General features: G+C 34.7%; 1 protein-coding gene across 7 annotated transcripts in view; it reads left to right on the forward strand.

Moving 5' to 3' along the window:
• LOC123871265 (synaptotagmin-7) overlaps positions 1-13,893 on the forward strand; it is a 425,136-nt gene that overhangs the window by 362,840 nt on the left and 48,403 nt on the right. For all 7 annotated transcript variants that reach the window (XM_045914960.1, XM_045914962.1, XM_045914961.1 and 4 more), the window contains 2 exons: positions 9,106-9,117; positions 9,378-9,534. In XM_045914960.1, coding sequence (XP_045770916.1) covers positions 9,106-9,117; positions 9,378-9,534 — 169 coding nt within the window. The remainder of the gene's footprint in view (positions 1-9,105; positions 9,118-9,377; positions 9,535-13,893) is intronic.

Here is a 13,893-nt window from a genome sequence, read left to right on the forward strand (position 1 = left end):
AATCTTAAGATATGAGACGATATTTATAATCAAGTCACGTGGAGAAACAGGAAACAGGGGTTAGTACCTACACATATATGCAAAAGTGTGTTAGTTTGGTGATTTGTCGTTCAATCACGTCGCAATGGAGCATGGTATGATTAAAGTCTTGGAGAGTGACATAGGCTACTTTTTAACCCACGACCCAAAAAGAGGTGTTATAAGTCTGATGTGTGTATTTGTCTGTGGCATCGTAGCTCCTAAACTATTGAACCGATTTTAATTTAGTTTTTTGTCTAAAAGGTGGCTTGATCAAGAGCGTTCTTAGCTATAATCCAAGAAAATCAGCTTTTTTCTAGTTACTGTAAGTGTGTCACTTGTCGGGGGTGTTATAAATTTTTAATTTAAACTTGTTATCCTAGAAAGACAAACCCTTGGGATGTTTAAAAAATTGAAATCCACGCAGACGAAGTCGCTACCATTATCTAGTTATAAAATCCGAGCGAAAATCAGTGGAAACTTTTTGCTACCCGTGCAAAGCCGAAGCGGATTGCTAGTTTAAATACAAAGTTGCTCTAACTTGTAAAAATAAACTCTACAGGTTCATAACCGCGGCATTTCCATTTTAAAGCGTTTCAAATCAGTAAAATGGAACCGGCTGGGAAAGATAAGACACTATTTTCAAGTTCTTGTTTGCGTTTGAAATTTTATTGCACGCTACAGTTCCTAATACAGAATTCAGAATATTAATAGAAGTGGTAAGCAGATGACTAGTAAAGCATCAGTCCAATAATATTATTATGGAGTATTGCTCTTACCTTTGGGCAGGAGCACCCCAGTACCAACTTCTTCCATACAGTCGAATTCAAAAGCGGGCAGTCCAACTTGTGAACAATCCCAAACTAACCAGCTCCATGGAAAGCTTAGTACACTGTAGAGCAAGCCAGGAGATGTAGACCTTCTAGGAGGTCTACATCTCCTGAGGATGCTCCGGTGTCGGGGCAAAACGTGCGTCGAGTGGTGTTGGGATTTGTGTGATGGTGCGTGTGGCTTGCTTTGTGGCTGGCTTTTCCTGCATGTTTATCAGTGGGTGGGCGGGTGGTGCATGTCGCATGCTGCATGTTGCACCATACAGATTTGTTTGGTTTGGCGGATTATAGCAAATGAAGCATTTGGTTCCTTGTATGTCATGGGCTTCCGCAAAATAACTCCTGCTTCTATACTACATTTGTTTGAACTTTTCGACCTCTTCAACAGTGTTCCACTGGATTTTAATAATATTATGGGTTTATTCAAGGGGCGGATTAACAAATTCCTAAAAATCCTGCAACCCATTGACGGTTTTTTTGTGCTGCAAATGTTCATGAGTGGAAGTAATCACTTTGGGTAACCAACATGCTCGTTTGTTCGCTATTTATTTATAAAAAACAGCGTTATTGTAAAAACAGACGTATTTGCATATTTCTATAATAATATTATGTGTGAGTTGATTAGCATCGAACTTGGTTGTATATGTATTATGTATTAAATAAAAGCGGTTATTATTTCTATTAAGTATATTAAGATTCTATGAAACCTAGATACAGAGAGTAAAAAAAAAATATATAAAGTCGAAAGTACGGATGGGATGGAAGGGAAGCGAAATGTAAGCGATTGTGATTTCCGACCCTTTAAATAAAAATTACCTCTTGGTGGGCATGTCCGTTTATTTTTAGAATGTCTTGTAAAATTTATTATTAGAATTTCATTTTTATTCAAAGTGATTTCGAATTATTAAGCGAGCCTAGCACTGCACTGGTTCGGAATACCAGCAGTACCTATAGAAGAACCAGCAAGAAACTCGTCGATTTCTCTTTTCGAAAGCTTTTTCTTGGAAAAATAAAACAAATAAAATCATTTTAATTCTGGTCAGGGCCCCATATAAACATAGCTTAAACTAAAAGTTTATAATTATTACAAAAAAAATATAGTTAACATAATATTATTAGATATTATAAAACCAAGACTAAAATTTTATTAATTTTGGAATCTTATTATAAAAGGTTACTAGGTATTTACTACTTTTTTTCTATAAAGAATATTAATCTTGTTAGTCATTACTAATATTCCCCTTTCCCCTCCAACTGAGAGTATTGTGCTAGGAATTGGTACCTTCGACGCTAGTGCAACGGATGGGGTTCGAACCGGCTGACCTTTCGGAATTCGCGGAATGAATTAACCGTTGAGCTATTGAGGCTCTTAAATGATATACATACTTTGTTATAATAGGTTCTCATCAACAGGCATATTTAAAATTTTCAACATTCAAACAAAATTTTACCAGCACTTTTCCTGTAAATACTCACTTTTATTCGCAAAAAAACTGTCTCAATGTTAGCAACATTATTAATAATAAATTGGTATTTATCATTTTGTGCTTTTACTTTGGAAGTTTTACTTTTCAACTTAAGAATTTTGGTATTAAAGCTTAGAGGAAAATGTTCATACAACCACAAAATTTGGCTATGTGCCATAACAATTTAAAAGTTAGGTTCAACATTAAATTCAACGGCTGCAACGTGGTACAAAAATCTTAAGAATGAATTCTTTTAACACACGTATGCACGTATGTTTAAGCAAACGTAGTGTGGGACGCCCTCCAGCACGTTGGACCGATGATATTAAGCGGCTGGCGGGAAGTGGCTGGATGAGGAAGGCTGAGGTCCGGGTGTGGTGGCGCTCTTTAGGGAAGGCCTATGTCCAGCTGTGGATGTCCACAGGCTGATGATGATGATGATACACGTATGTTACCGTACTAAAAACCGGTTAAGTGCGAGTCGGACTCACGCACGAAGAGTTCCGTACCATCGTACAAGATATAACACTATTTACTTCAACTTTGCGTGGCGGCTATTTTGGAATTCGCTATCTTGGTTTTATATTATTACTAGCTGATGCCCGCGACTTCGTTCGCGTGGATGTAGTTTTTTTAAAAATCCCGTGGGAACTCTTTGATTTTCCGGGATAAAAAGTAGCCTATGTGCTAATCCAGAGTATAATTTATCTCCATTCTAAATTTCAGCCCAATCCGTCCAGTAGTTTTTGCGTGAAGGTGTAACAAACATATACACACACACACACACATACAAACTTTCTCCTTTATAATATTAGTGTGATTCGCTAGAGACAATAGACATACGCCGTGAAAATTTCAACTTACTGTCTGTTGCAGTTTATGAGCAGTCAGCCCGCTGACAGACAGATGGACGGACGGACGGATAGACAGCGGAGGCTTAGTAACCGTTAGCACTCTTTGAATACGCAACCCTAAAAAGGGTTAAAAGTTAAACACAATTATCCTTCCATAATGCCAATGGGGAGTTACTGCAATGTCCACTTTCCATATCCAAGAGAATTCATGAGAATTCTCATGAAATCGAAGCAAAAGAGCTCAAATTCGACTGCAGTCAGAAGATCCAATGTCCAGCTCCCACCTGCATCATCAGAGACTCTCAACGCTCTTTAACCTACCAAAATATTTACTTTAAATTAATACCTAAGCACGTAATTACCTTAAATGTAGGTATAATGACACACCAAACTTTGGTATAACGACCCAGAAAATATCTTAAAGAAGCTTATAATAAACTAAATGGAATAATAACCGGAAAATTTTGTAGTAAACAACTCCAAGGCCAATGTGGAAATCGTTAACTTGAAATGAAATGAAATGAAATGATTTCTTTATTTTGCGAAATGTGAGTAACAATGATGGTTTATTGACAGGTCCTGGAAAGCATCCACGATTTATCGCTTCGAATAAAAAAGTTCATTTAGATTTTTCGATCGACGTACATATATATCTATTATACTATAATGAGGACCTGAAAGAATGAAATGATATCTGAAAGAATATTCCGAAAAATCGGATTTATTTAGTTTATTACGTTCGCTTCCGTTCTCTACATCAGTCAATTTGCAGTCCCCATTTCTAAGTATCCTTGTATGAGCTTGCACAACCGAAGAACGTTGGTAGTTTTTTACTATTGAAACACTATATATAACGTGAGAGTGAAAATGACCTAAAGAGCCTTATTATAAAGTCCAGTTAAACATCAGGTGATTAAAGTTACGTTACACCTTTAATCTATGACCATCAATAAAAGCACAATGGGTTGCACAAGTCAGGATTTGTTAACTTTTTTTGATCTCTGGTTTGAATCACGTTTGGTCTTAACTAATTTGTGCTATTTACTTGTTTCATACCTAGGTCCCACGGGATGATTGAAGAATCTAAATCTACCGGGACGAATTCGCGAGCATCATCTAGTATAGTAATACGTAATATAATAATACTATTGAAGTGGGGGCCTGTGGGAAATAAAAATTCATTTCCCTTGACCCCCACTGGAGTAGAACGAATTTAGTTTTGTTTCCACTATTCCAATAACATTCCAACACAAGAATAAAACTAGAGTGTAGATTAAAAACACTTACAGAAATATAAATGTACCTAAACATTTTTTTCAAATAAACTTATGCAAGTGATTTTAAATAAACTAGCGGCACGCTATGATGGCCGGTTTGACGTTTGTCCGCTCATGAAGTTCCGTATTAATTGATAACGACTTTGAAGGAAATAATTGTATTACTTTATTGACGATAGTGATGTGCAGAGATTCATAAATTTTATCGAATGTAGTTTTAGGTTTAGGACTCAAAATTTATTTATTAAATTGATTTCTTAAATGTATACAAGTGTAGAAAAATCAGTTTGCACCATTTAAGGGGTGAATGTACTTGTGAATATGAACAATTTTCACTATGTGGACAAACCTCTGAAATCGCAAAAAAATATCAATAAATTTTTAAAAATGGAATCTAATACGACCGTCACATAGGATCGCTGGCTAGCACAACTACTACCTCCAGCAAACTCGCGTCAATGCTCAATGCAAAACAAAGCAGTTTCGAATTGACGTTGCTTCGAAAAGTATAAACTGTCAGTGCAATGCGATTGTGATATAGTTTTGACCTGGCTTTGGATTTCAAATATTGATACTGCATTACTGTTGACCCTTGCTCGTTAATTTGGACTCTGTTCAAGCCCTTTGTTGTGGATTTCGTCGATATGACCGAACGTACGCAGAGAACTGTTCTAAATAGTCAGACACGTGAGTTCGTAATACGCCTTCGTAACTATTTCGATCGTGAAGCTCAAAATGGAGGGCCAATTTTACCTATAACGTCAGTGGTTGAACGCGTAGCTGATGCGCTTAATATTGGACAACGAACTGTTAGACGGATAACTAAAAAAAAATATGGCGAGACTGGCACAGAAGAAAATAAACTTCACACACCAAAAAAGAGAAAACGAGCAAAACCAGTCGTAGGCATCGATAGCTTTGATGCCGATGCTATCCGAAGACATGTTTACGGCTACTATTTACAGAAGGAGTATCCAACAAGAAAAAAGTTGGTGCATTCACTGAAGGAAGCTGGATTATTCTTCGGTGGGGAAAGTTCTTTAACGAAGATTTTGAAGACCATTGGATTTCGATACAAAAAATGTAACAAACGCAAAATATTGATGGAAAGATTTGATATAGCGATGGCAAGGTATACTTTTTTACGGCAAGTGAAAGAAATCAAAAATTGGCAAAATGTTGTGTTCTTGGATGAAACATGGCTTAATGCTAACCATACTGTAGGCCGTTCTTGGAACGATGACACAGCAGCATCTACTTCCAAAGTTCCTGTAGGAAAAGGATCGCGACTTATAATTTGTCACGCCGGAACCATCAACGGGTTTGTCGAAGGTTCTCTCATGGCTTTTGCGTCAAAAACCACTGGAGACTATCATGAAGACATGAATGGAGAAAAGTTTACTGAATGGTTTACCTCAATGTTGTGTAGCCTCCCTGAACCATCTATTATAATTATGGACAACGCCCCATACCACTCGATGCAAATTGACAAGCCACCTGCCCAATCCCAAAAGAAAGCTGATATCGTCGCATGGCTTCGTAAAAATGGCGTAGATGCAAACATGAATATGTTAAAAGCGGAATTAGTACGTCTTTTAAAAGAAAACAAACCAACCAAGATCCGATACGTCATTGACGAAATAGCATTAGAACATGGGCACAGAGTTATACGGTTACCGCCTTACCATTGTGAGTATAATGCGATTGAGTTGGTGTGGGCTCAAATTAAGGGATATGCTGCAAGACACAATACAGAACCCCCATTTACCACAAAAAAAATGCTAAAATTATTAGAAGAAGCTTGTGAACATGTGACTAAAGGAGACTGGGAAAAGGTTGTGAATAGAACTGTTAAATTAATAAGGGAAGATTATGAAAGAGATGTGAAAATAGATAATATTATAGAAAACGAACATATAATTATTAATGTATGTGATGATAGCAGTGACGACAGTGAAAATAGTAGTATGGACGAATCTGATTAATTATGGCCTTTTGTGGCACCTTTTTTGGTATCTTTTGTATTCATATGTTTCTTGTGTGCATATAAAGTATGTATATTCATTTTCGTTCAAATATTCAGTTCGTTCAAATAAATTAAATAAACATATACATTTTTGTTTTATTAAACCTATTTAATCAGGTACAAAAACAAAACTTAATTGTTTTTTGTTCGAGAATAAATTGACATTCCACATCACTATTGTAATGTGTCAAACCGGCCATCATAGCGTGCCGCTAGTATAGTCAAAAAAATTCTACCACAGATTCAAAAAGCCTTTCCTACCGAGAAGAAGTTACAAGTTCAAATCATTTGTCAATATTTAAACCAGTATTTAAAACAATATTTGAAACTGAGTGACATAGGCTATATTTTATTTTCGACCACCCTTGCGAAGTTGGGCGAGACGCTAGTAGTTTAGAATAAAGTTCTCTTCAACACAAAACTTGCACAAAACATTTATTTTAATCTTACAATCTAATAATAAAGTTCCCCACTACAATAAAATTTTACAATATTTTGTTGGAAACGTTTTCAACAATATTTTTCAATTTCCCACTACCTTATACACCTATAAACACGTCGAACGTGGTCTGGGAAATAGTTTTTTACATTTTACAAAACTACAAGGTCGATTCTCGTTATATTTTTTGTGTTAAAAGACTCATATACGAATGCTAGCAACGAGTTACTAGATTTCAACGCTCACAACATTTTTCAGTGTTAAGGTGCAGCAATACGGATTTTCAAGGACCTAACATTGATTTATTGAAATAACTAGCTGATGCCCGCGACTTCGTTCGCGTGAATTTAGATTTTTAATGATTCCGTGGGGACTCTTTGATTTACCGGGATGAAAAGTTGATGATCCCGGGATGTAAGCTAACTCTGTACTAAAAATCAAAATTGGTTAAACTCTTGAGCCAGCCAGACAGACAGACATACAAACTTTCGCGTTTATAATATTAGTAGGGTTGGTCAGTCGACTTTGCATTTAGCAGCCCACAAGATACTATAATAGTTAAATTGCATATGTATTGTAAATGTACATAATTATTGTAAGTAACATTTTTGTTTTACTACGGCTCTACTAGTAGAATCTACTTTCCGAAGAGTCTTGACATAATATTATTATTATCAGAAATGCACCCTTAAATAATTGCGTACTTAAATTCATTTTATTTCAAACATATTTCATTTCATTCATTAATTGAAACTTTTGAATCACATTCATTATTTTGTTTACATTAACAACTTACAATAAAAATACTGACAATTGATATTTTCAATGTATCTCAATAACCCAATGGTTTTATTTTCTTACATTTCATTCATTGTTTTATTGAAGCAGTCTCTATAAATATTTGAAAATGTTTATTTAGCAAGATGGTTTCACTAGTTAAACGTTTATTTTTGTTTTATATTATTATATGTATTCGCTTCGTCCATGTGGATTTAGGTGTTCCATAGCGCCAAAGTAACTTTACTTCAACGGCGCGAAAAGGAAACATGCACTCATTTTTAGAGTTCCATACTCCAAGAGTGCCAATGAGACCCTATTACTAAGTCTCCACTGTCCGTCCATCCGTCCGTCAGTCTCATCATAATATGTAAAATTTTCACAATGCGTATTTCTATTACCGCTACAAAAACAAAAACTAAAAATTCAAAATGGCCATCATGAGAATTTAAAAAAAGTACATACAGTGTCATATTTTGTACGATGGTATGGAACCCTTCGATTGCGAGTCTAACTCGCACTTGACCGATTTTTACTGTAATTTTTTACGATAGCGCTTCCCCTTATGCAATTACGCCAGGGAACACGGTGGAATGGTTTCAGAATTCCACTAAAAGAGTTGAACACCGGGAAAAATTGCTGAATTGAAATATATATGATCAACCCATTTCCGCCCCACTACTGGGTACGGGTCTCCTCTCAGATTGAGAAGGGTTTAGGCCATAGTCTGCCACGCTGGCCCAATGCGGATTGGCAGACTTCACACACCTTTGAGAACATGGAGAACTCTCAGGCATGCAGGTTTCCTAACGATGTTTTCCTTCACCGTTAAAGCAAGTGATATTTAATTGCTTAAAACGCACATAACTGAAAAGTTAGTGGTGCGTGCCCGGGATCGAACCCCCGACCTCCGATTACGAGGCGGACGTTCTAACAACTAGGCTATCACAGCTACAACTAGGCTATCACAGCATGAATTGAAATATCATCATAGAAATTCACTCACATCTAGACGTTTTCTCAAGTTACATTTTGCTAACCACTTCCTTTACATGATAAAATACAACAACTTAGCTGAATCCTTCGCTCGTTCCCACTAGTTCAACTGATTAGTTCAACCGTTGAACTAGTGGAAATTTTTTTTTCCTTAAGGTCACTAGAAAAGAACTTCGCAGTCAACTGCAATGTGCTTTTATGATTTTATATTTTTTTCAAAATGGTGTTGAAGAAGGAGTTTCTTGGTGCATTGCATTTATGAGGACCTATAGGGACCCCTACCTCAACATCATTAAAAAAAATATAGGGACTGTATTAGTGGACCGCCAAGTCCTTTAATAAACTGGCATAAATAATAATAAAGTCATATTTTCAAAATACTTAATATGTTTCTTTCTTTCTTTCCATGTCCGGCCTTGCAGAGCGCAGCTTGAGTAAGTTCAACCTTTTGTATTATTTTAGCACTATCAATTTTATCTAAAGAATAATAAAATCGCCGTTAGTAACTAGGTAAACAGACAAATAATCATTTATTAAATCACCAAACATAAATAAAAATATTGGAATTCTATTTTTCACGATTCACAAACTTAAAATTATTTTTTCATTTTTCCACGAAAATACCTAATAGTTTTATGCATTTCCAATTTACTTATAATTTCTCATAAACTTAATTGTGACTTATTTCGCTCAGAACTACTTCAACAAGCTCACCGCAAGCCAAATCCCCTGCTACCAGCAGTGCTGGTGCAACAGCTGGTGCCTCTACAGCTCAAGGAGAAAGAACACCAACAGCACACAACAAACAGCTGCAAAATGTCAAGGGACAAGACCATCCGCCGCATCCTTCCGTAAGTAATATTCAGTGTTATGGAAAACTTTATACATAATTTAAGTCAATTGGAAATATGTGTTAAATATTTAAAAAAAAATATGAATAAAATGTAGAAACTAAAATTAAGTCAGCTTGAAATATAAATTAATAAGTTAAAAAAAGTAAATTTTGCGAATTAATTGTCATTTAAATTTGGATACCAAAGAGTAAGTATGAGAATTGGAATTCATAAATATGGAATGTTTATCTGTTTGTGTAATTGTTTGTTATGAAGTTGAGTAAATAGGAAAATTTTAACGCTTTGTCCGTTTATAAGTACTGACAGTAAGTATTGAACGTTGTATAAATGTTTTGTTAATTGGTTTTGTTGTTGAAAAATTAGTTAATTAGATATTGGGTATCACAACTTTGATTATGAATAGGATTGTAGGTATAATGGTTACACACGGGCGTCCAAAATACCGAGTATTTCATAACAATATTGCTTTTTTGATATTATATTTAATCTCTCGATCTCGATTTAAATTAATTTTCCATCATTTTTACATAATATAGAGAAATTTAAAATCTCGTCTTTCAATTTTTGTAACATCCTATGATATGTAATTTACTGTCGTGGTTATTTATATCATCAATCCACAAAAACTGCTCATGGCCCATTTTATAATTTGATGAATAATTCATTCAAATAATGAAATTTATTATATAAAACAAAAGTTGCTTTAAATATTAATAGACAAATCTCCACTCGAAATGGAATGCTTTGAAAAATAATATTCACGTACATTAACTTCGAGGCCATCGCGACTTTATATTTATAAAGTGTGTTCGCTTCATAAATTTCCTACAAAATATATGTTCAAACTTTAAAATTCAATTATCTCGGATCCACAAATCACGTATAGAAAGCCATTTTCGAATAAATGTCAGAGTTTTAAAACTTTAGAAGCTAGAAAGCTTTCTAAAGCCTCAAGTTATCATATTTGTTTTGCAAATAACTGCAGTTTTGCATTAGAGTATAATAGTTATCTCTGTGTGCGTTGAAATTCATAAACTAAAGTTAATCCATTTTCACTTACCCTGAGTTTAAAATAAACAATAATGTGAAATCGTATTTTATTTTCTAAATCAATTTTAATTTTTGCTAACGCAATTAAACGCCTGTGTGTAATCATCCTAAAAGTAGAAAAAAATATTTCGAAAATTGGACAAAGTCGATTTTTTTGAAACTTCCAACGAAATAAAATTATTTTTGTTGTTAATTTAGAGTTAAGTAGCAAGCGGTATATTTTAAATAAAAATATGAATAAATCTGAATGCGTGCTGTACATATTAAAAATATTCTTTTAACCTTAATTATGTATTCCTGTAACAAAATATTTTTTCATTTATAATCCAATTAATAAATCCATAATATTTATAATCTGTAGTTCGGAATATTAATATTTGGAAATATTAAATGCACTATTTTATTCCACTCTAAATTACTGTAAAGTTAAAATCAGAAGATGATAATAATGACTATCTTCTTCCTTTCTGAACTTGATAAGAATATGTAGACGTATATCGCCCAGACATGGCAGAATCACTATCCATTACTACCCATATAAATAAAATTATATATGCAAAAAAGTGTTTGTTTGTTGGTTTGTCCTTCCTACGGGATTTTAAATTCTTCTTTAGATGTATAGATTCTTTTTGGTAAGCGCGTTCCATCTTAGGCCACATCATCACTTTCCATCAGGTGTGATTGTGGTCAAGCGCTGGCCTATAATGAATAAAAAAAAACCCTAAATCAACGCAGACATAGTCGCAGGTATTATCTGGTCAAATAACTTAAAGCCAAACCTTTCATCGCCACAATTCTTATTTTTTTTGATCACATCAATCTTATCCAATATTCGTTTTAACGGAAACCTATTGTTGTAGACGTGATGCCATACGTCTTTTCTGTCACATAATATATTTGGTGTCAACTTTCTGAGCTGAATGCGATCGAGTCGTAAATTTTGCGAAAGAGGATAATTTTTAATCTCAATTGGAAAATTTAAAACTTAGAATGGAAATGTGGTTACTTAACATAAGGGGCTGGACAGACAACTAGAAGTTTTGAAAAAGCTTGTATTTAGTTACTTTTTTTATAATCGCACTAGCCCGTGTGGATTTAGATTTTTGAAAATCCCGTGGGAACTTGTCATTTTCTGGTATAAAAAGTAGCCTATGTTACTCTCCAAGTCTTTAACTATTATCCATGCAAAAAATCATGTTGATCCGTTGCTCAGTTGTGACATGGTTGAAGGGCAAACCAATCAACCAATAAACAAACACACTTCCGCATTTGTAATATGAGTAGTGATTCTTTTTGTAAGAAATCTATTCAATTTTTTTCAATAGGATGCATTCATAGCCGCAAATCGCAAAAAACTAATATTTAGTCTTACACGCTCGCCACCTCCCTTCCGGGACTTTTTCTAAGTCGGGTTGATTTTTCCTTAATTACTTACGTCATTAACTACATTTTCCGACCATTTGTGTAGTGTTAAGAATTTTTATTGCATTAAACATGATTGACCCTGGTCTATATTGCTTTTGTGCTATACGCCTTTTCTGTCACATAATATCTTTGGCGTCTACTTTCTGAGAGGAAGATTGGGACATTTTACCGAAGCAGGATCATTTTTAATCTCAATTGAAAAATGGAAAAGTTATGGGTTAAGGAACATAAATGCGTAAACTGGTATTGGTAGCTAAAAGTTTTAATTATAAAAGCTTAGAGTTACCTAACTGATTTGGCATGGACTACGTTTTCTTCCGGATAGTCAAAGAGTTCCCGTGGGATTTAAAAAACCTATAGAAATCATCATCTAGAGAAATGTAAAGAAAAAATATATATTTTGCGCTAGAAAAACTTTCATTTAAATTTCAATTTCATAAAGCTTATCAATTACCAAAAATTTTGGTTACAATTTTAAAACTCATAGGTACCTGTACTCATAGGTACCTGTTAAAAATATTTTTAACAGGTACCTATGAGTACAGGTACGAGGTTTAATTTATGTCGAAAATACACAATTATTTTTTATTGTAAATTAAGATAACGACTCGATAAAAATTCAGGAACTTGGCGAACATTTCCTCTTTTCCATTTTATTGTTACAGTAGATAAAGCTAATTAGAAAAGTCGTTTGAGAACGAAAACATTATACGTTTGTGTTTAGCATTTCGTTACCGGAACGGATTTTGTTTGTTTTAGCAAAAATTACTCTATTCGGTCTAACTTAGAAATCAGATTTGTTTAAAGTCCCGATCTTATCCGTTTATTTTGGTCTCGTAAATGGTTCGTTCATTTTTTATTTTTTTCCACCCTTCCAAAATTGGAATTTCGGTTCTGTAAAGCAATTTATTGAAGCGATTATAGAAAAAGCCGAATACCCAAAGTTTTTACAAACTTCATAGCTTTTATTTACATCCCTTATTGGTCACTTGTGGGCTGAATTTTAAAAGCCCTTCCCTTTGTGGGTCTCTACGTCATAAAAGGGAACTGCCGTCAACTTTCTCAGTCCAATTTATGTATCCATACTAATATTATAAATGCGAAAGTGTGTCTGTCTGTCTGTCCGTCTGTCTGTCTGTCTGCTACCTTTTCACGGCCCAACAGTTTAACCAACTCTGACGTTTGGTAAAGAGTTAGCTTATATCCCTGGGTTGGACATATAGGCTACTTTTTATCCCGGAAAATCAAAGAGTTCGCACGGGATTCCTAAAGACCCATCCGCTTAATCAATTTCTACGGAATTCACTAGCTTGCGTTCATGTCATTGACATAGACAATTTTTTATCCCGGAAAATTAAACAGTTCCCACGGGATCTTTAAAAACTTAAATCCACGCGGATGAAGTCGCGGGCATCCTCTAGTATTACATATATATTACATTGATAACAATGGTGTGGCTCATAGTTTAATAGTTCTAGTACACAATAGCCAAATGCGTTCAATCAATGCCGGCCAACGTGAAAACCTTTCTTTACCGCAACAATAGGAAAGCAAAATTATGTCTCTATATTTTTATAGATAACCGTTCCGTATTTCATATTCAACCTCACAAAATATGGGTACACGTACACATTTTCCGTGAACAATTTTATTTGGTACAAGCTTTATCCCGTGACTTCGTCCAGTAGCTATATCAGTGAAAAGATTTTCAGATCCCCTACCAGGGAGAATACCTGTTACATCTAAACTATTACTACTTTACTAATATCAGCTAAAGAGGTAAAGTTCGTAACATTACTTCATTCTTTTTATTTATTAACCCCCAACCCCAAAAAGAGGGGTGTTACAAGGTTGACGTGTGTATCTGTGAATCTGTCTGTG

Source organism: Maniola jurtina, chromosome 13, assembly GCF_905333055.1.
Source record: "Maniola jurtina chromosome 13, ilManJurt1.1, whole genome shotgun sequence".
Classification (NCBI taxonomy): Eukaryota; Metazoa; Arthropoda; class Insecta; order Lepidoptera; family Nymphalidae; genus Maniola; species Maniola jurtina.